This window comes from Xenopus tropicalis, chromosome 3 (genome assembly GCF_000004195.4).
Source record: "Xenopus tropicalis strain Nigerian chromosome 3, UCB_Xtro_10.0, whole genome shotgun sequence".
NCBI classification, from domain to species: Eukaryota; Metazoa; Chordata; class Amphibia; order Anura; family Pipidae; genus Xenopus; species Xenopus tropicalis.
In genome coordinates, this window is record NC_030679.2 from 99838530 (window position 1) to 99860702 (window position 22173).

The following is a 22173-nucleotide window of genomic DNA, read 5'->3' on the forward strand; positions in this document are numbered from 1 at the left end:
AATTATGTCAAAACTCCTCACATGACTCACTAAGCCCCACCCCTTTTACAATTTTCAACTAACTGGGGCTTCTGTTGCGGGGTGGGGCATACTGCAGTCAGGGGACTTGTGACAAATGGATCCTCCAAGATGGAAAGGTGAGATTTATGAACCCATAAACCCAAGGCAACGTTTGAACAAACACTCAGGGGTTATACCCCGCTCGCACTTTACTTGTTGTGCCGGCTGAAATAATTTCTTCTACTAGCTGTATCTGGAGGAGAAAGCAGACATTCTAACAAAAGCTACCTACTCCAATAGAGGTTTCTGCAAAGTGTTTAATATTCAATCCTATATGTCTAGAATGTTTTATAAAGCAGGGCAGACCTGATTCATTCACTGCACCATCATTAGGGATTATACAATCTTTATAGGCTATAGGATGACAGACCTAATGTATCCAAATGTAATGTGGAAATTACCCAAGGAAAAAAAAACAAAACAAACCAACTGTACCATTTCCAAACGGCTTCTGGCACTGCCACTTTATTGATACCGTGTGTAAAGAAGTTTTAAACATGAGTTTATAAGGCCCAGTAATAGAGGTAATATTAGAAAGAACATACTTCATTTGGTAATGGCAAGAATTTAAGTCATAAATTTGATTGTACAAAATTGAAGTGTATGAATCAATAAAACAAATATATACATCAATACATTTTCTGTGTCTATGTAATAGTTATTAAATAACTGTTGTGCACAGACTTAAAATCATAAGACTATCAATTTGGAAGATTCTCAGTAAAATAATTTGCATGGCAAAGTATAAATGATTGTTTTAGGTCAAGCGTAAGATTTACATACAAAAATCGGAATACTGCAACTGAAAATTCAGCTTTGTTTCCAATAACTTTCATACAACTGCTTCTGCGTGGAGCCATTTGGCAAATGCAACAATTCCAAACTTTTCTCTCTTTCTTTTCCATAGTCCAAAGGCAACAGTCAGCTCACGCCCTTATACCATCATCCCTAGAAAACGTATATACTGATGGACCATCATAAAGACTCTCCCCGTCAGTGCTCAGGTCGTCATCATCATCCTCAAGATCATTCATTCGGCTAGGAGAACTCTTACGTCTGCTATTGGAATAAGTGAAACAGACAAGATCATTGTTTAGCTTTTCTCATTTGCAGTTTTTAAACTACTGGCTCAGTTACACAATTTTTAGTGACCGGGCAAAGGAAATGAACTATCTATACTACCTCTATAACTCCCAAGTCAACCCAACTGTCAGGCCCAGATTTGTGGAAAGCCACAAAGGCCCGGGCCTAGGGCAGCATGCCGGTGCAATGGGGATCTCTCCCCCACTGCTCCATATGCGATTGTAAAGACCCGCGCATGCCGCCCGGTGGGGGTGGGGGGGACTGGGTGTGTGCACGTGCCGTTCGCGCATGCGTGCGTGGGGGAGGGCTGTGTAATGCTAGTTTACTACAGAGAAATCGCAGTTTTTGAGGGTAGAAAAATACCTCCATATAAACTGTCACTTCCATAACCACTATGGCTAATAAAGTGTAAAGCTTGTCCAGGTCTAATAGCTCATAGCAACCAGAGGTTTATTATTAAACAGCTATGGGTTACTATATCAGTAGCAAACTTTGCATCTTGTATTATATTACCCACTTTGTGGGAATCTTGTAGATACTGTATATGGCATTATGTTTTGATTATAGAGCTTTGCAAATTTATTTAACTGCAGGGTCACGGTAGACCTACAGCACATGTGTCAAACACAAGGCCCGGGGGCTGAATACAGCCCTTCTGGCTGTTTTATGTGGCCCCTGGTGACTGTGCCTGACCGTGCAGCACCAATCGCCTGACTGCACTGTGCCTGACCGTACAGTATTTTAATAAAAAATTTGGCCAGTGACATAGCCTGTGCTTTAGATTTTGGCCCTCTTATGTGATTGAGTTTGACACCCCTGACCTACAGTATTGTGTTAAAGGAGAACTAAAGCTCAACTAAAGTATCAGGGAAGAAATGCTGCACATTATGTTTTGGGCTTCTGTACCAGCCCAAGGAAACCACACCCCTTTAGCAGGGAAGACCTGCGCCAACAAGATGCCCCAGTAGCTCCCAAACTTCTTTTCTGCTGACTCACTGCACATGCTCTGTGCTGCTGTCACTTACTGAGCTTAGGGACCCACACACAATATACTGCATATACAAAATATAACAATTCAAAGCTGATTAGTAATCCATTGAGACTCTCGCTACATGGCAGCTCAAAACCCAGGGCAATTAGACTCAGAATTTAATAATCAGCCCTGTAGCATCAGCTTCTATGACATGAGAACCTCATTTTCTGCTTGATTATTTGTGTTGACCCCTAATGTTAGCATCTCAACGGCTGCTCAGAGCACACTGAGCATGCGAGTGTCCCTTCTAACAAAATCCAAAATGGCAGGATTCTGTGACAAGTTTGAAGGCATGAATCATTATTTGTTATAGCGAACTCTAAAGCTGTAGACTTGTATGTTAAGTTCAGTATATAACATTGTACCTGTATAATTGTTTTAATGGTTTAGTTCTCCTTTCATATACAGAATCTTTCATGGGTTTTAAAACATGCATGTATAGAAAAATCAATTTTCAGGCAGATTTACAACAGTGTACCAAAATATCTGAGTTGTTCATTCCAATAAGTTGTGTAGCTACAGAGTCTCTAAGAATTCTGAAAGTCTGAAAATTGCATCCAAAATGCTTCTCTGTCTGAAAGTCCTCTTCTTGAACTAGAAGCATTTCTGTATAGGTTGCAGGCCAATTCACCCTTGCACAACAAATGTATGCCTGCTGCATTACTAATACAAAAACACCAATTCCTATCAGTAATTTCACTACTTTCTCACCTAAGTTCCTTTTTAGCAGCAGTAAGTTGAGTTTGAAGTTGGTCGTTTATATCAGTTTGCTCTTCTAGATCCCTCTGCAGTTTCTTTTTAGCGCTCTCCAGTCTGTCTATTTCCTCTTCAGCTTCTTCAACTTGCCTCTTCATTGATTTCAGTCTTAAACTTAACTAAAGGTTGGAAATGGAAAACACAAGCGAGGCTTAATAGATTTAATATTCCCTCTGCAATGGATGTACTGGCGGAGATCTACTGAAATTAAATATTTTAGTCAAAAACACCAGAAAATTAAGTCTTCTAAAATTAACTGTGTACAAAAGGAATTATTGCATAGTATCAGTTTAAAGTTTTGGGCTGTTTGAGTACATAGGCTCCTACTAAATAGGACAAAAAAATATTACAGAGCAAAGTTCTAGAAGGTGATAAATATTCATCTACAATCTGTGTAAAGCAAGAACAACTAAATAATTCCTACCTGATCTTTCTGATCCGTTAGAGTAAGGTGCTCGTCATCTACTTGCATCATTAACTCCTTAACTTTCCGCTCCAGCCTGCGGTTGTTGAGCTGGAGACTTGCCCGTTCCCTAGGAGAGATGGAAAGAACATTGGTCGAATGTTAAGCAGGCAATCGAGCCAGCTCTTGTTCAGCTGTCTACTTTCGCTTCACTCAGAATGCTGATCAAATGTATAACCCTCTTTAATATTCCAGGCAATTACCATCAGAAGCACTGAACATTTGGTTGCCGTTCAGAAGAGCCAGGAAAATAAATGCACTAAATCATTTATGCCTGTTGGCGACTAATGGCTGTTCAGACATAACTATGACGAGTTTCCGTTTAAAGTGCTGAAGACTGCACTTTCATTGATACTAGTATTATAAAGCACACTGCTCTACAGTGTTTTGCATGTAGGTTTTATAAACTTTGTTCACTGAGTAAAAATGAGATGGAAACGTATAAACAACGTAATTGCAAAACAATAAATGCAACTGGCTATTAGACTATTCAGCCATGTAAGTATCTACAGCTTTCCTTAACAAGAAGGGAAGGCCTCATTTAGGTTTCAGATACATTTACTGATCAGGTTTGTTCAGAATTCCTGACTATTTTCTACTAGGTGCAACCATGACAACGTAAAATGACAATAACACTAAAGACAGTGAAGTCATTGTAGTGCTGCACTTGCTGAATACCTTCACTTTATTCTCCTTACCAACCTTACAAACACCCCTCTACACACAAACAGCAATTGAGTAAGGCTGTGAATTGCAGATATTATACACCATGGTATGAAATACTTTCTTAAAGGAGAACTAATCCCTAAAAATGAATAAGGCTAAAACTGCAATATTTTATATACTGAACTTATCGAATCTGTTCAAAAGTTCAGCATCTCTATAGTAGCAATAATCCAGGCCTTTAAAGTTGTCACAGGGAATCACCATACTGGAATCTATTAAAAATGTCTGTCACTCGCATGCACAGTGGGCTCTGAGCGGCTGTTAAGCTTAGGGGTCCTAACAAATTATCAAGCAGAAAATGAGGCTGGTCTGTCATATAAGCTGATGCTACATGGCTAATTATTAAATTCTGATGCAAATTGCATTGGTTTCTGAGCTGACATGTAATAATTATCTGTATTAACTACTAATCAGCCTTATATTGTGACATTTATATTCTATATATTCAGTTTATTGTGAGTTGGACTCTCAGTAACAGAGATATTCCCTGCTAAAGGGCTGTGCCTTCCTTGTAATATAATTCTGGGGGGCTTAACAGTGCCCAGAATATCCTTCAGTGGAGTCATGAGTATACATTTAAGGAGTCAACGGCTGCTGGAAAAACCCATGGCACATACTGCAGGACAGGCTGCTACCTGCACATCCCAGGTCTTGGCCAATTAAGCACCTTCACACCTGAAGTAGCCAATCACTGTTTATTAGTTTTAATAATGAGATTGCTGCGGAGAGAATGCTCCAAAAAACTTATACAACTAAAAGATAACTTCCTAAAACAGTGTTTATTGTGAAAGGCTAAAGGTGGCCATACATCTTATAATTACGATCTTTCCTGCGACTATTGGTCGCAAGAAAGATTGTTCCCACAGTCCACTGACGTTAAGGGCTGAATCATCAGATATGGGAGGTAGAAACAATACCTCTACCTGACAATTCAGCCCTAAACGCAGATTTTGCTTGGGTGCCTTTAACGGCACCCAGAAGCAATGAATCTACCCAGGTGCAGGCATGCGCAGTCCATATCCGGCAACAAACACGAGACAGCTATAAGATTTTTTTAAGCATATGGGTGGATTGTCAGCCTGCGCTTATCCACAGGCTGACAATAAGCCTTGTGTGACCTTGCCCTAATGCTACCTTTCTTCATTTTCCAGGCGTTCTTCCAGCTCTGCTATTCTCGTTTCCATCTGTGCGACAAGCCCTTCTTTATTTGATCTGTGTGAATTTTCAAGATGAACTATTCTGCTCTTCAGGTCTTTGTTCTAGGGGGAAAAAACAGTTGTCTACAAACAATACACAACTTAATGAATACATACTTAATGAATACATACTTAATATAAACCAGGCCAAATACTTCCCGAATTCACTGTAAATCTACACCTAAGCTGTGGTTTCTGTTTAGTAAAATGCCTCTGCGTTAAATGTAAATTCATTTAGAGGGGAATTTTACCTAATACTTCTCCTAGTGCCAGTGACTTTAGCAGGAAGAAAGTTCATTGTATCTGGACCATCTCCCATTTCTATTCAGTCTTTTTTCACTGTAGCCATGAACTGGAATAATACACAGTCCCCAAACACTGCAATTCCTGGCACATGCCATCCCCAAGCCCATTATTACCTGTCTTTCCAGTGATATTTTATCGCACTCTAGATCTTGTTTTGCTGCTCTTTCTTGAAATAGTTCACTTCTCGTTTGCTCAATCTGCCATGGAAAGCAAAAATAATGGTTAACAAGAGTAAAAATTTCTGCTTTGCAATATACCAAGATTTTGAGATTTTCTTGCTGGAATGCTAAAAGAAAAATCTGTGATTTAGTCTAATTATATGTCACTTCCCTTTGGCATTGCTGTTGCGTCATTTTGTTTGCTGAAGACAGACAGCATGAGCACATATATACAGAACATTAATAGCACACATGTTGGTCTATGATGTCACACAAGCAATATGCCTATAACACATTGTGCTGAAAGTGCTAGTAACACATTAGGGTGCCTCTGGGACCAGCTATCCATGGGAGGGCATTTGTTTCATTCAAAAGAGTTATTCTAAGCCTTTATATTTCTATAGTGCTAATTAACAGTAGTTCTTCCATTTTATGTATCTGACACACACATTATCAAGTTTGCATAAGAATATATGGAGTGGCATCTTAACCCATCATACAGCATTGACACACATAGAGCCTTTGAGGTGTAGCAGATTTTGTAGACTAATAAGCTTACACTACATGGATCAAAAAACAAATAAAAGTACAGTATTATTATGCTCTTTTAAAAATGTATAAGCAACAGTAAATGTATTCACAGGGTATAATACCACACAGAGAGTCAAAGGCATAGGCATGGTAAATACACAGGTCCTGTCTTGTAAAAGTTCTTGGTTTCTAAGAGAAGAAAAAGCAACCAGCAGGGGGCAATATCTACATCAAAATAAAGCAAACTTGTATAGAAATTAAAAAAAAAAAAAAAAATTGTAAAGAGAAAAAAAAGTCCAGAACATTAAAGATTATATCAACCCTTATTATTTAAAGTATTGCTGCAATACTAGCATTATGGATCACTGACACCTTAGCTATGTACAGCAGTATATCTGGTAATATTTATTAACATTATCTTTATAGCAGAATATAGCAAACAAACATGAGTATAAGAGTATTATATTTAAAAAAAATATTAACATTACCTATTGCATGAGTTTTGCTTTTGTATGGTAATATGTTAATGCTGAACTTGGTCTGCCCTAACTGGTATTGGGGCCTATTTCATTTCTGTCCAACCTGTGTCCCTCGGCTGCTTTGCTGCACGATAGGCACTGACATTTGCAGCTAACATTGTTGATATTTTACCTCCTAAAAAAACAGGTCCTGAGCATTCTGCATTATATAGATCCTGTAAAGCAGGGGTCTCTACCCTTTTTTTAACCACATTCAAATGTGAAAAGAGTTGGGGAGCAACACAAGCATAAAAATGTACCTGGGGGTACCAAGTAAGGGCTGTGATTTGGTAGCGCCGATGTGGACTGACAGCCTACAGAAGGCTCCGGTTTGACAGCACACCTGGTTTTTACGGAGGCCACTGGAAGCAACATGTTTCCCCCGAGCCACTGGTTTGGGACCATAACAGATACTATTAGGGTGCCCTTGTTTATCAGTTTGTCCCTTTTTATATTATTTATATTGTCACTTTTTTAATATCTATGTATTTATGCAGAGATTTGTAGGGGGAGAAATACAGCAGCACATGGGAAATGCCTCAATGAGCTGAGCAAAGCATATAATGCAAATTGAGGTTATATCAGTTTTCAAATGCAGGAGTGTAACTACAGAAGAAGCAGACCCTGCAGTGTGTGTGTGGGGGGGGGGGGTGCAGGAGTGTAAAGGGCCCAGTGAGGTCCTAATTAATAAGCAATTTCAACAGACCTTGAGAATATTTTGGGACCCTTAATTAAATTTCCTGTGAGGCATCTAATTATGCCACTGTTCAAATGTACTTGTGGAAGCAAGGGACCCTTCACCTACCACTTTCATTTACACAGAGCCCAAATTCAGCTTTGGTTATACTGGATGTGGGGCAATAAGTAAATAAAACAAACAACATGCAACTTGCCTAGGCTGAGATATTTGGGACTTAAAAAGAGCCAGCCTGATTGTGTTAGCCTGATCATATACCAATACTAATACAAAGACCCTGAAGTCAAGCCAAGTCAGACATAAGGAGAACACTAGACCTGAAAGCAGTAAGGGGCTATGTCTACACTAAAACCAAGAGGCGTAGGTAACTTTAAGACACCACTATCAAGCCTCACAAAATGTAATCATTTGGAGATATGGACTTGCCCTTTATATGGTCAGACAAGGACATCAAATAAAAGTTCCCATGCTAATTATATGGCGCTGGTCATTCAAATCATAAAATTCTTGACATTTCCTAAGAAGAGACTACTCTCATAATGCATTCAGACTCACGTATGCTTCCAGAGTCTCCTGTTGCAAAGTGGCCTCGCATTCCAGAGCAGTTAGGTCACATTCATTAGACTGGCCTGTGGGAGCTCACATGGGCTCATTTCTACTCAACAGAAACGACTGGGCTTTAATTTGCATTCTACAAAGCAGCCCTCAGGTGCAATATCTATACTTTATGCCTGTTCATTTAAGATTTTATGATAATAATGTGGGAATAAAGATCACTGCACACATCACTGCAAAATCATTAGACTTAAACAAGGGTAGTATATATGTGATTCTTTTTAAAGACTAACTGTGTAGAAATATTACAAAGCAAGCTTTGGGAACTATGCGGTCCCTCCTTCAGGCTGACATTTTACAAAATGAAGATAAAATCACTTGGTATATAAATATATACAGAAAACTATGTGTAAATTGTTGTTTATATACTGCAAAAGGAAAAAGGAGTCATAAATGTAAAACTGGTTCTACGTGTATTTTCAAAAACGTCTGTGTAGTCCTACAGATAAGAGGGGTGAAAGGTTAGTGAATCCAAGGCTCAAGTCTTTCAAGGTTTTCAAAGTGTTGTCAATTTTCATTAATTTGAATTTCCCGAGCTGCCTCTTTATTATAAAAAACGCTACAAGGCTTTTAGGCCTGAAAGTCAATGACCAGGGCCAGAGAAGTGCTTTTCATTTCTATTTTCACTTTGTTTATTAGGTAGCAGTGAAGATTTCTGCTTCTCCTCCGTTTCTGTCCTGTCTCTCCTACAGAACCCGCATGTGAGACATTTGCTGCCCAGTATCATGTAAACAACATTACGTATCTACAAATGTGTGGAAATCATGCTGTCTATTCATCTGTGCATAAAATGTAAGGGCATAACCCATGTCTGGGGTATTACAAGTTCAATTGTTCTCTAAAACATCCACAAACATCCAGCCCATAACAAAATGCAGAAATACAGTAAAGTCTTGTGTTATTGTGTGCTGTGATTAATCACACAGGACAAAATGAAATGTGAGAGGCATGGGGGAAGAAACACAGGTAGTTGAGTATGTTTGAGCTAAAATGCTCAGTTTATGTTGATATATCACTGTGTTTCACTTGCAAACCACTGTATTATTTAAACAAGTACAAGAAGAGTGGCGAGTTCATAGGGAAGTTAATTGATCCATAACACATAACACAATGCTTGCTATTTAAATAGTAGTCAGAACTAATACTTGTTGGATTTTTTAAAAAAAAGAGTTTTAGATGCTGGAGGCACCCAATATATAAATTCCTAGCCAAAAAGTGATATGTTTTTGTTTTGCCAATGGCACTCACAACAGTTTTCAGAAGGCTGTAATATAACCCTGACCACATCCCATAGCACCCACTGACTGCTTTGCAGCCCAAAACACCCAATGCACTCAGAAGCAATTATAAAAATTACAATGAGCAACTGCTCTACTGTGTGACTAACATACATACACTACTGTATTTAGGGTGAGTTTCCAACCCCAACCTATTAGCTGGTTGCCTTCATACAGAAGGATTATTTTTTGTCCAGTCAGCTGACAATATCCTGTTAAGCTACAGGGCAGGTGGGTAGACAAATATTGGAGTACCTCCTGCAATATATCTGCAATCTGGGATGTCAGCCTGTCACCTCCCTCAGTGTTAACTGCATCTCCCAGCACAGATATTGGTAGATTTCCTTAAAACATTATCTAATGCTTTTGCTTAGCATGATCCACAATAACATTAACACAGAGACAATATAGCATAATTGACAGACTGATTTTTCCATTCAGAGGTACTGACTAGGTAGGCCAGCACTCCTTCTTGGAAAAAAAGCATCCACAGATAAATAGATACACTGCTTTGGATTAAAACAAAAAATTATATAGTTTGCATTTAAAAGACAAGCTAAAATAATCCATCGCAAGAGTTCTTTTCGTAAACATGCTATTTCAATATCCCAGAATCATTCAAGCACAAGTAATTTCGTTTTATAGAAGTGCAAATGTCATTTCTGAAGAAGAGCGAGCAATGATTCCTGTACTCACGGGGGCCAGCTATTCCAAATATCGTGCAGGTTCCTCTGGCAAACAAGCTGTTTATTTTTTATTCATTATTTTCACCCACAGAGGAACAACAAATACTCCGCTTTCGGCAGAAGTTATCACAGCTGGGTTTGGTGAATACTGAAAACAAAGTATTCTCAATGAGCCATAAAAGCCCTTTGAGAACCAACATGGATTTAATAAGCCGAACTTGTGTTTGTGCTACACGCGGTATTAAAAACAGCTGGTTATCATTTTCCCGTTAATGAAACTACACAATTTCATTTCTTGTCAATTATTGATAGCAGAAAGCTTGGATCCATCGCTCCATGTCTTTTTAAACCGGTTACTGTGTTGAAAGTGTCTTACAGCTCATATAAATACTGTGTTTAGTCTCTGCTCTGATAGAGAGGGAGGGGGACACTTGCTCTAATAGGTTAGAAATTCAATTGCTTCAGACAGGCAGTGCCAAAAAAACGCAGGAAGAGTCCATTAAAAAGAACACAAACTGCAGGCACTTTACTGGCAAGTTTTTCTTTAATGGTTTCATCCACCTGGTGGCCAGAGGAACAGGTGTCGGGGAAACCTTCTGGGAACATTGGAGAGATACAGAAAAGAATAACCCAGCAAAGCCTCTGTAACTATATCCTTCCATATTTACATGGTAGCTATAGAAACAAACCTCTCTCCCACGGTTCCTCAGAAGAAATCCGCAGCCTCAAGGTTTTAGTTCAGAGGTTTTTTTCCTTACTTTGAGAAGATTACAAATGCAGTCCTTGCTTTCCTGTTAATGTGTGCCTAAAGCTTTGCCATGTGTTTCAGCATTGGCCCTCAGTAGAACCCAGGATATTATTATACCTTGCCTCCAATAACAATAACATCACACTTAAAGCAAAGTTAGAGCTAAACATACATTCCCCCCTTTTCTGAAAATCAAACAGCAATCGAGTAGATATGTAAAAATTTGTCGATTAAAGGGTAAGTTTACCTTTAAATATTCAAAAATGTGGCTAGAAATAATATTGTATATTTCAAAACTACTGGGGGTTAGCAGCATTGCTAACAGTAATGATTCATGCCTCCAGTGCTATCCACAGCAGCTCACCATCTTCTGAACTTGTAAGGTCATTTTTTGAGTGTCGGTGACACTGTAGCTGCTAATTGCCCTATGGGCTGCTCAAAGGCAAAAGCTTTTCCCATTGGGGGAAACAATACCTATTTTGGGCACACATGGCTTATTCTCTCATTATGTACAGCTCATGTGACCAAACACAGCCATCAGCATTTTCTGACCAAAATAGTATTGTTTCTCCCAGCTGGAGTATAGGGCTCTATTAGCCTGCATCTCTGGGGGAAAATAATATGCTATGATAGGTGCCCTTTAAGCAGAAACCATCAGAATACGGAGGTTACACAAGCTGATAGAGGGTTAATTATTAATCAGTTTTGATGCAAAATGCACTGGTTTTTATGATGCCATGTCACTTTGAATGTCACTTTCACTTCATTACTACTGAGGGTATCTTTACTACTAAAGGGTTGTGGTAGTCTGTCTTTTAGAAAGACAAAAACATAAAGAAGCCTATTTAAAAAGCTGGTGATGAAAAAAAAAAAGCCCCCCACATATCACCCCGTAAAATCTTATAAAGCATCCATTAAGCTATCTAGGCCAGCCCCCCCTGCCCCTTGGATGGGGTCTGCTTCCTCTGTTGCTTTAAATAATGTTGATAAAAAAAAAAAGGAAACCGCTTTTGACCAATTTCTTTATAATGATCTCAGGGATATCAAATGCACAGTGAAAAATAATGTTTGGTGTAGACCATTTACAGCCTTATAAATAAGCCCCAAAGTGTATCAAATTGTTGGTCTTTGTTTTTGCGGTTTTTGCATAAGCAGCCTTTCAATTTCGCATCTTGCCAGACTGCAACTGAAAATACTAGGTCACTAATCCCCATAACAAATACAGCACAAAACTTCAATTCTATTATTAATCTTTATTGCCTATCTTTCTGCTATTTATCTTGCTATCTGGGCCTGGTTGCTAGGTAATTAAGCCTTAGCAAACAATATCAATTCTAAACAAGCAATGTGAAAAAAGTCAAAAACTGCAGATTGTCTAAAAAATCTACTTTCTTTAGAATGCAGTCACCTAAAGGTACACTACCTCTTTTAAGGTGTACTGCACAGTGTGAATTTCATTTATGTCATGTCCTCACTAAATAAAAACAAGGAAACATTTAATAATCTAATTAATAAACTATGTAAAGGGCTTGTTTGGTTGATGCCATTACAAAAAAGAATTCAAAAGCAAATGCTTTAACCATGCATGTCTTGTTTTTAGGATTTGGTGGCCATACATGGGACGATTTTAGCTGCCGAAATTGGTCCTTTAGACCGATTCGGTAGTTTATCTGCCTGTGTATGGGCACCAACAACGGGCCTCCCTGACCGACATCTGGCCTGAAATTAGCCAGATCTCAATGGGGCAGGTTTGATTTTTTTTTGGCGGATTGGGGACCGCATTGGCTCATTGACGAGGTCCCCAAACCGACGGCCCTATGCCCGCTGTTTTAATTCGATTGTTTGGCCCTAGGGCCAAATGACCGAATTAGGCCCATAACGCCCACCCATAGGTGGTCACATTGGAAGAAGATCTGCTGGCTTGGCGACCTCACCAAGTGAGCAGATCTTACCATGTATGGCCAGCTTTGCACATCTGACTGAAACAATAGGAAAAATCTGTGTTCAGGGCAAGCCCTATTCATTGCACCCATGGTAAAAGGGAAGTATACTTTCTCTGTAACAAGAAAATAAACCTCCTGTTTGACAAGAGCTCATTCAGTTAGACTTATGTAGAAAAGGTACATAAAAACTATCTGAACTTCCACATATAAATATAAACGTATTGTTTCTAGACAAATACCTGGTTCTGCAGATTGAAATGAAAACTATGATATCTTATCTGTGTTCACAAGTTCCATTCCCCCATCTCTCCTCATGCTTACACAGTAATGCAAATCTATCCTTATCCTGGTCCATAGTGAAATGATGAATTCTGGGACCTTAGGTCCCCCATAAGGGGGTGGTGCACAGATTCTCTGAAAAGCAGAACGACTTCAAGTCCCAGAATCCTTCAATTCACGACGAAAAATGATATGGGTGGAGTTCATTACACTGTGTCTTCGCATGATGTTGGGATACTTCTCATACAGGCTTCATTGTTTTCTTTCAATTACACCTGTAAAAATGCAATGAAAATGAAAAACAAACATACATTTTTGGTACCCGCTGGGGAGGGTTGTATGTGCATACATACCTGCTCTCTGCATCTGGTTACTCTCTCTAGCAGAAGGTCTGAATTGTTCTTCTCTTCATCCAGTTCCATTTCTAGCTGCGATAACTTGTCCTAAGAGAAACAAAAACGGCTTTGTTTTCAAAACATTAGCATACTTATCCTAAGATGAATGAATGGGATCATTAGCAAAACTTTGTAGCTACTGTGATGATTGATATGCCAGGCTGTTTGGCCATTTAAGCGAGTCAATGAATACCAATTCATCACTCAGGCTTAAAAAAATCCGAATGGCACAAAAGAGGGGAACAAAGAAGATTTGACCTGCAATTATGGAACTTAAGAAAATGTACTGTGGTAAAAGACTGCTTAAACATTCTAGCAAATTCCAAGCATGTGACCATTCTCCAACATAATATATTCTATCAAATCAAATCACATTCCTCATTCTCCTAACATAAGGGTCTTGTCTATGTGTGTCAGAGCAGATTGATTGTTCTACAAACATATGTCACATACGTGGAATGTATTCTCTCACGAACGATGTACAGTTCAGCCTTTTCAAGATTACATTATCCTTTAATCACAGGAAGAAAAACAACAAAATCCCAGTGACCTGACTTTTTTTAATACTACAGTTTGCATATTCAAAAATATAAATTCCTTCTGGACTCTCCTGTCATTTAAAGCTCTCTGGCTCCCTGTAACAAACTGCATGACAGGACTGATCAACATTGCCCTATAAACACCAAAGACCATTTCCTTATGCAATTTCTATTGCTTCTCTGGAGTATATATCAATCAACATTATACATTAAACGTTAAAACAACTAAACAGGCAGGGTACTGAAGGATATGGCCCGATTACATATATGGCAAAGTTTGGAGGAAATAAGAATTCAGGCAGCAAGGGAAGGAGTCTCAGGTCCATATGGACCTCTATTTTTAACAATATACAATAACTTTTAACAAGTTTTCTGAATGAAGGATCCCAAACCTCATTTAATAGGTATGTACTAATTTATTTTCTATCAAAATGTATTTTTAAGCAAATAGTATTTTAAAATGAATGCATTGCTCAAATGTAAGTAAAGTTCTGTTACACAGAAATCCTATTTGCATGTGTAAACCAGGGCATAGCTTTTACTTAATGGTAACTAAGCTGTATGAATCCATATTGGTGGCAGAACAATCCTATTGGGTTTATTGAATGTTTCTAGGAGACAACGTATGGTGATCCAATTATAGAAAGATCCCTTATCTAGAAAACCCCAGGCCCCAAGCATTTTGGATTGTAGATTGTATAACTGTATTCTTTAACATCATCACTTGCTCATCTCTTGAGGCAATACACAAGGCAAAAGAACAAAGTACTGACTATCATGATTAGGTGTGCATAAAGATGTATAATGCTCATTGATTTTTCACCTAAAGCCATCTTTCACTCTAAGCATTAGGGCTGTGGCACACGGGGAGACTAGTCGCCCGCGACAAATCTCCCTTGTCGCGGGCGAAACACCATCCCACCAGCTAGTATGTAAATCGCTGGTGGGACGGCATACGGAAGTTTCCTCTCAAGGCGATTTACATACTCGCCAGTGGGATGGCATTTCGGGGAGATTAGTCGCGGGCGACTAGTCTCCCCGTCTGCCTCAGCCCTAACATGACTTTGGATCTTTCCCAGATATGCCCCAATTAAGGTAGGCAATATCAGATTGACCCGATTGTTTGATCAGTTTCAGAAAAGACCACAAAAACAAACTGATGCAAAACTGTTTATGAGTTTCACATGCTGCAGAATCCAAGAAACAACCTATACAATAGCCTCAAGATGGTACTACACTCCCTCCAAACTAAAACTCATTTATAAACATACTAGCAACAGATGCTGGAGGTGTGGTAGAGACAAGGGCTGTCTTTACTGTCTTACTTATTAAACCTTTTTAGGAAGATGTTAGGCAAGCAATGTATCATATAAACTATGAAACACCTGGTGATCCAGCATATGTTTTGTTATTACATATAGACAAACCACTTTCTATTTTTATATCCGATAGGGCATCATTTGTTGAATGAATATAAAATACTGATACCACAGAAATGGAAATAAACTAACCCCGACACTTCAAAATTGATATAAAAAAATGGAATACAGAAATTTGAAAACTCTCCCCCCCTCCTCACCAGAACAGTATAATACCTATAGCACAACATGGTTTCACTGGCAAACGATTTCTTAGCCGGCTGGAAGGGCACTTCCTCCTTCTCTTCATCTCCTATAGCCTACTTCTCCACACTCTTAAAATGTAACTTTAATTGAACACATGCCTATTTTATGTATATGGATATCTACATTGCTTTTTCTTTGACCTGTTATTTTACTTCCCCTTGTATCTTAAAAATGAATACAAATTTTAATAACAGTAAAACACAACAACAAAAAAAAAACCAAGCTGAAGCAGTCCTCAGCCCAACAGCATTTAGAAATCTGTCCAATCAGTATCTGACGATTTTTGGTCATATATTGGTTGGACAGGCCCATCAGCTCCATACATAGGCTAATAAGGAAGGACCAAATGGGCAGCTTTTATAGGTCTCTCTTAAAGAAAGTATTAAACGGGTTCTGTTCAGAATAAGTATATTACCTCCATTGATTTGATCTGCCTAATCCGATCGTCCTTCACATGAGTTTTAGCATCCAGTTCATACTGAAGGTCTTTAATGGTCTGCTGAAGAAGATGATTCTTAGTTAGAGCCTCATCCTGGGCTCTCTGGTGATCTTGCAAATTCTCCTCCAAATGGCGGACCTAAAATTAGAAGGAGAACAAAAAAAACAAAAAAAAAAAAGAGGCATACAAAACAATTAGAAAGGTAACAAATAGCATGGCTTCTCTTGCTGATTTATTATAAAAACACTTTGTTCAAATGCTTTAGAAAATTCACCAGCAAGCTTTCTAACATTTCTTATGATACTTAGGCATTTTTAATAAGCCTGGGAAAGTGATTTAATCTTTATAAAAGCAAAGCAAGCGGTGTATACACATAAATATCTGCAGATATGCATGCCTCTCCATTATTTAGTAACCTATGTTAAGTAACTTATATAGGGCATAGGAATGAGCTTTTGCCAATCAGTAGGCAGCTCACAGCCAGGAGAGAGAAGTCATTTTGTACATTATTTACCTCAGGAAATAAGTGAGCTTTTATTGTACTAAACATTTACCTCATCTTGCAGTTTTTTGATAGTCTGGCAAGCCCTTTCTACTTCCAGATTTTTGTCTTTTATCTGCCGCTGCATTTCAGCACTTTCCCTGCGATACTTGTCTTTATATTCATCAAACTGCTTCTGAAGTTCCACTGTGGACATCCGTGAAAACTCAACATTTTCTGAAATCTTACAAATATGGAACAGAAAAAACACAATAAGGAGATCTCATCTCATCATTGTATGTGCCTATAAGAAGTATTGTTACTTTGAATAAATACAATTTTATAACAGCTCCCAATAGATTCCCTGTGGTTATTTTCTATGTAACAAATGAGCAGTGGGCGTTTCCTAACAGCCTTACCCAGAATTATAGTAGGACGTTTATAGCCAATCCTAACTTAAACAGGGAAAAATAAAATGCAGTTCTCTGTCAGGTCTGTTTAACTGCATCCTATATGTGCTTTTTAAGATAATCTGTGTCTGAGGCTATGAGAACCGGGCAAGACTATTTCTTTCTGTGTTTCATGTACACATTTGTAGTCAAATATTGCTTCTAGCTGCCATTAAAGCTTTAGAACAAGGAACTACTTGAAGGATAATTAGCTGGGGTTTAAAATCTTCCTGCCTTCTCACTAGAGTTCCTGAGGTAAGGATAGGTGCAACATAGTCTTTCTGCTCAGTCGCACTGTTTGCTGCAGAACTAATGATTGTAAATGCACTACAGACCAAGAATGCCAATAGGCAGAAAAGGACCCAGGGGCCTTGATGTTGCATGTAAGCTTACTTATTTTGCCCTAAGTGTGGTACTAACACCTAATTTTTTGGAAAAAAGAAAAATTCTAAGGCAAACCATGTGCTGGCAATTTTTCTTCTTTTTCTTTACACAGACCCACTAGTTGCTTCTAATAGTTACAATAATAAATCTACATTCAGAGATGCTGGTTGTTACCTCCACTGGGAAATATGATTGTGCAGTAAAGCATGTAACAAAATCACTGCACACTAAACACCTTAATCTCCTTTCTATTTGAAAAGGGGAATGACAAGAATACAGATATGGCTACTCTCAGTGATGTGTGGAGCCTTTGCATCAATGCAATATTTTAAAGGCAAAGAATTTCTCTAATAATTTCACCTGATGGCAGAATGGAGAATCTGTTAATACATCTAAGTATTGCTAATGTTAAAAAAAAAATTGAGACCTGTTATTCAGAAACCCCAGGTCCCAAACATTCTGGATAAGGGGTCTTTTTGTAATTTGGATCTCCATACTTTAATGTTTGTAAGATTTTTTTCAGTAGACTAAAAAATATCCAATAAGAATATTTTGCCTCAAATAAGGATTAGTGATATGTTACTCAGGATAAATTACAAGAACATGTTACATTATAACAAAGAAAAAGGAAATCCTTATACTTAATGGTGACTAAGCTGCAAGAATCCATATTGGTCCTACTTGGTTTATTTAATATTAAAATGTGTTAAGTAGACTTTAAGAGCCATCACATTTTAACTTGATGACAGCTTGCCTGAAATTGTAAATGTATAAGAAATGTCAAGACTACCCAGGGCCGCCATCAGAAATCACGGGGCCCCTCACAACAAAATTTTCTGGGCCCCCCTCCACCCACGCCCTGCCCCACAATGGCCCCTCCCATCAGTAAAAAGGACACACAGACATTGGTAGCCAGGGCCCCCTAAAACTGTGGTAGCCCAGGGCCCCCTAAAACATTAGTAGCCAGCATCTCCCCAGCATCCTCCAGTTAACCCCCCTCCCTGATGGTGACCCTGCCTACAGTATCCTGTTCCTGAAATGAACAAGGTATCTCAGCCTGAGTATGATATTGAGAGGGTTGCCACCACATGCAAATATTATCAATACAGGAAAAAAGCTACAAGCAGAATAATAACTAGTCCTCTAGCATCAGCTTATATGACAGACCAGCCTCATTTTCTGTTTGATGATTTGTGGCCACTCCTAAGCTTAACTTCTTTACAGCTGCCCAGGGCATACTGAGCATGTGCGTGTCACTGACACGCCTAATAAAATCCAAGATGGGAAGCTCTTGTGACAACTGTACAGTCCTGGATCATTAATGTCATAGAGATGCTGAATCTTTAGGCTGGTGCAGTAAGTTCAGTATATAAAATATGGAATTTCTACCCATAGATAGTTTACTCTATATATTGGGCTCTTCACACACCTGATATAATTTTCAGCATTCTGTGGAATTATTTATTGAGCACTTTCCCATCCTATTGTATATTAAACAGCTAATGACTGAGGTTTTATGAGGTTTAGGCTAAAGTCAATTTAAATACAAAAAATGAGACAGGTTTGTTTTTTTTTTTCATTTATTTCCATTTTATTTTTTTGTTCAAATGTCAATTTCTTCTATTAGTGTAAAATCTGAAAAATACAACTTTGAAAATAATTTATGACCAACTTTTTTCTAAGGGCAAACTTCACCAGCTTTTGCATCAGTGCAGAGCTATGATATCATAGACAGCTCATGACATGTGCAAGATGGTCTGCAGGGAACCAAACAGGGGTTGTAATAAATAACATGTAGTTCTCCCATTTACAACATCATGCCTATAGATTCTTTCTCTGAATGCACACATTCAATATTTAAATTGCAGATAAAAAAAATATCATATAATAATTACTTATTTCTGGTTAGATAGACCATGTATGTAAGTGGTAGGTCATGCTCATGCCATCTGCACAGCTCCTCCAGCATCCTCCAGCTCCAGCCTTCCCACAGCGACTTCCTATAGCCCCCCCCTACCCAGCGGCTCCCCTGTGGCTTCCTCCAGCCCCCCCCCCCACCCAGCGGCTCCCCTGTGGCTTCCTCCAGCCCCCCCCCCCACCCAGCGGCTCCCCTGTGGTTTTCTCCAGCCCCCCCGGCTCCCCTGTGGCTTCCTCCAGCCCCCCCCCCCCACCGGCTCCCCTGTGGCTTCCTCCAGCCCCCCCCCCCACCCAGCGGCTCCCCTGTGGTTTTCTCCAGCCCCCCCCCCCCGGCTCCCCTGTGGCTTCCTCCAGCCCCCCCCCCCCACCCAGCGGCTCCCCTGTGGCTTTCTCCAGCCCCCCCCCCCACCCAGCGGCTCCCCTGTGGCTTTCTCCAGCCCCCCCCCCCCACCCAGCGGCTCCCTCCCGCTCTCCTCCCCAAGCGACTTCCTCCAGCGCCACCCCACCCAGCGACTCCCCTGTGGCTTCTCCCGGCTCCCCTGCGGCTTCTTCCGGCTCCCCTGATGCTTCTTCCGGCATCCTCAGCTCCCCCAGCGGCGACTTGCTCTCGCCGCGTTCTCAAGATCTGTGCCTGGCTCCCCGCTGCATCTGCTCCTTTTATATGGTTGCGCCCCGTGCGTACGGACGCACGGGGCGCAACCAATCAAATTTCCCGCTGGCCACCAATGACAGGGCCCGAAATTCTTTAAAGGGGGCCCGAGCTAAAAAAAATTGGATCACGGCCGGGCCCCCTTTTAAGCGAAGATATCCCCCGGGCCCGGCACAACAGTCCCCCCTGTGCCCCCCTGATGGCGGCCCTGAGACTACCATATGCAATGTTCCCTCCCCTCCCTTTTGCCTTCTGTATCCCTTCCCCATACCTGAAAAATTGCAAAATAAAGAATTATAAAAAAAAAAGAGCCATCACATTTTACTAAAACACATAGCTTTCACCCGGCGGCCATTTTTCCCCTGACACATCACCAGTGACATTTACATCTGCAAACAGCACATGTGCTGTAAAGTTCATGCAGTGAAGAATGCAGGCTTACATAGGCAGTTAGGGGAGGAGAAGGAATCCTAAGTGATTAAGGGGATGCTGCAGCGTTACTATTAACCTTTATACAACAGGAGTGGCAGGTATTGAAAGATTTCAGAGGCTGTTACACACTTAAATGTGTGTGTGGTGGGTTTACATGTCCAGATTATAGAAAGATCCATTCCCCAAAAAAAACCCAGGAATTCTGGATAATAGATCCTATACTTGTATATATAGATTGCATTATACTAAGAAGCAGCAAGAAGCCACTTGCATACATTTAAATAATATTCTCTTGCTGGAATTATGCAAATACCCTTTTACTTAAAATCAATTCTGCTGGATGTGAAATAATCACTGGCACACAACCCATAGTGTAATTTAAAATGACTTTCCAGAGAAGACATTATCATATTGCACCAACTAGAGGTATAAGTGCCCACACTTGCTATTCAATTATTTCAAGTCACTAATAACCTTGAATACATTTTCCTTATGCTACAAGTAGTAATGAATCCTATGATGCAAATCACTGAACAATGCACTGGGCAAACAAGAATATTTCAACATGCTGAGGTCCAACCTAATGATTAACAAACTCAGCCTTGCTCTATTTGCTGTTTGGAGGAAGGATTTTAGAAACATGTTGTGTACTTTGTTACTGCACAATAATTTGCTCAACTGCTTTATTACATGGAAGAGAGTTTTCTGCAACATTTGGCGCTGGACTGGTTAAACACAGCTTCACAAACAACAACAGACAATTAAAGCAGCATATTTACAAATAATTTGATTTGGAAACAAAGATAAAAATATATGTAAGAGCATTTTGAAGATAGAGGTTTTTTTCATGATCCATGTGCAAAATACAGGGATGTACCAAATCCACTTTTTGGGTTGATTAATCCAGTCGTCTGGACCTTTGTCACACTGACAGGATAGAGGCTGTCAGGATGAGGACCGCATCAATGTGCGATGCACTTCTCATCCCTATGGGATTTTTAAACCTGCCCGGTCAGGTCAGGTTGGCTGAGGGCCCCATACATGGCACGATAAACTGCTGTCTCAGACCAGCTTTAATTGAACCATGTATGACCTTTAGAAAATGTACTTCCACTTTTCAGTATATGATGCACCAAAAACGATCAGCAAACTTATAAGGAAAATGCTTGGAAACTGATGTACAACACAATAAGAAGTTTTGTTGAAAACTAAACAATCATAATTTGTTTTCAAAATCCAATCCAAAATCTTTCCATCCTCTAACAAAGGGAACAATATAAAAGCTAAAAGGGAAGTAAAATTAGTTCTCTAAAATTTTTCAAACTTGCCTCTTTTTGTAATTTTTCAATTGTCTTGTCCAACTGCCAACGCTCATTTTCCATTTCATTTTTCAGATTCCTTAGCTGTTCTTTCTGGTTAGCTTCTTCCTTTAATCTCTCTGTTAATTGCTGGTGCTCATGAGACACTCGGCTGAGACTTCTCTGTAATAAACAAGCGCTCAGTCAACTACAAAATCCAAATTGCCAAAACTCGTGCAACCAAAGATGCATGCCTTCCGTATTCAACATGATAAAACATTAATAAAACATTCATTTAGAAGTGAGAGTGAAATCTGTGCAGTGAGCCTTATCAGCAGCATCTGTAAAGTATCTGTGAGAATCCATAAGCCATAGATTTATCCCCTAGAATGATTTCCTATTACTGGCATGGGACCTATTATACAGAAATCAATTATCTAGAAAGCTCTGAATTGTGTGTATATGTATATTTTCTGGAATTCTTGGGACC

The 22173-nt window shown here is 39.5% G+C and overlaps 1 protein-coding gene across 3 annotated transcripts in view; it reads right to left on the reverse strand.

The window, feature by feature from the left end:
• Positions 1 to 492: 492 nt before the first annotated feature.
• cgnl1 (cingulin-like 1) overlaps positions 493 to 22173 on the reverse strand; it is a 68795-nt gene continuing 47114 nt past the window's right edge. For 2 of the 3 annotated variants that reach the window (XM_018092417.2, XM_018092418.2), the window contains exons 11-19: positions 21714 to 21866; positions 16628 to 16798; positions 16050 to 16211; positions 13429 to 13518; positions 5737 to 5820; positions 5256 to 5380; positions 3357 to 3465; positions 2888 to 3051; positions 493 to 1119 (exon numbers count right to left, since the gene is read on the reverse strand). In XM_018092417.2, coding sequence (XP_017947906.2) covers positions 987 to 1119; positions 2888 to 3051; positions 3357 to 3465; positions 5256 to 5380; positions 5737 to 5820; positions 13429 to 13518; positions 16050 to 16211; positions 16628 to 16798; positions 21714 to 21866 — 1191 coding nt within the window. In that variant the 3' untranslated portion in view covers positions 493 to 986. The remainder of the gene's footprint in view (positions 1120 to 2887; positions 3052 to 3356; positions 3466 to 5255; positions 5381 to 5736; positions 5821 to 13428; positions 13519 to 16049; positions 16212 to 16627; positions 16799 to 21713; positions 21867 to 22173) is intronic. The other variant, XM_018092419.2, reaches the window with a different exon arrangement.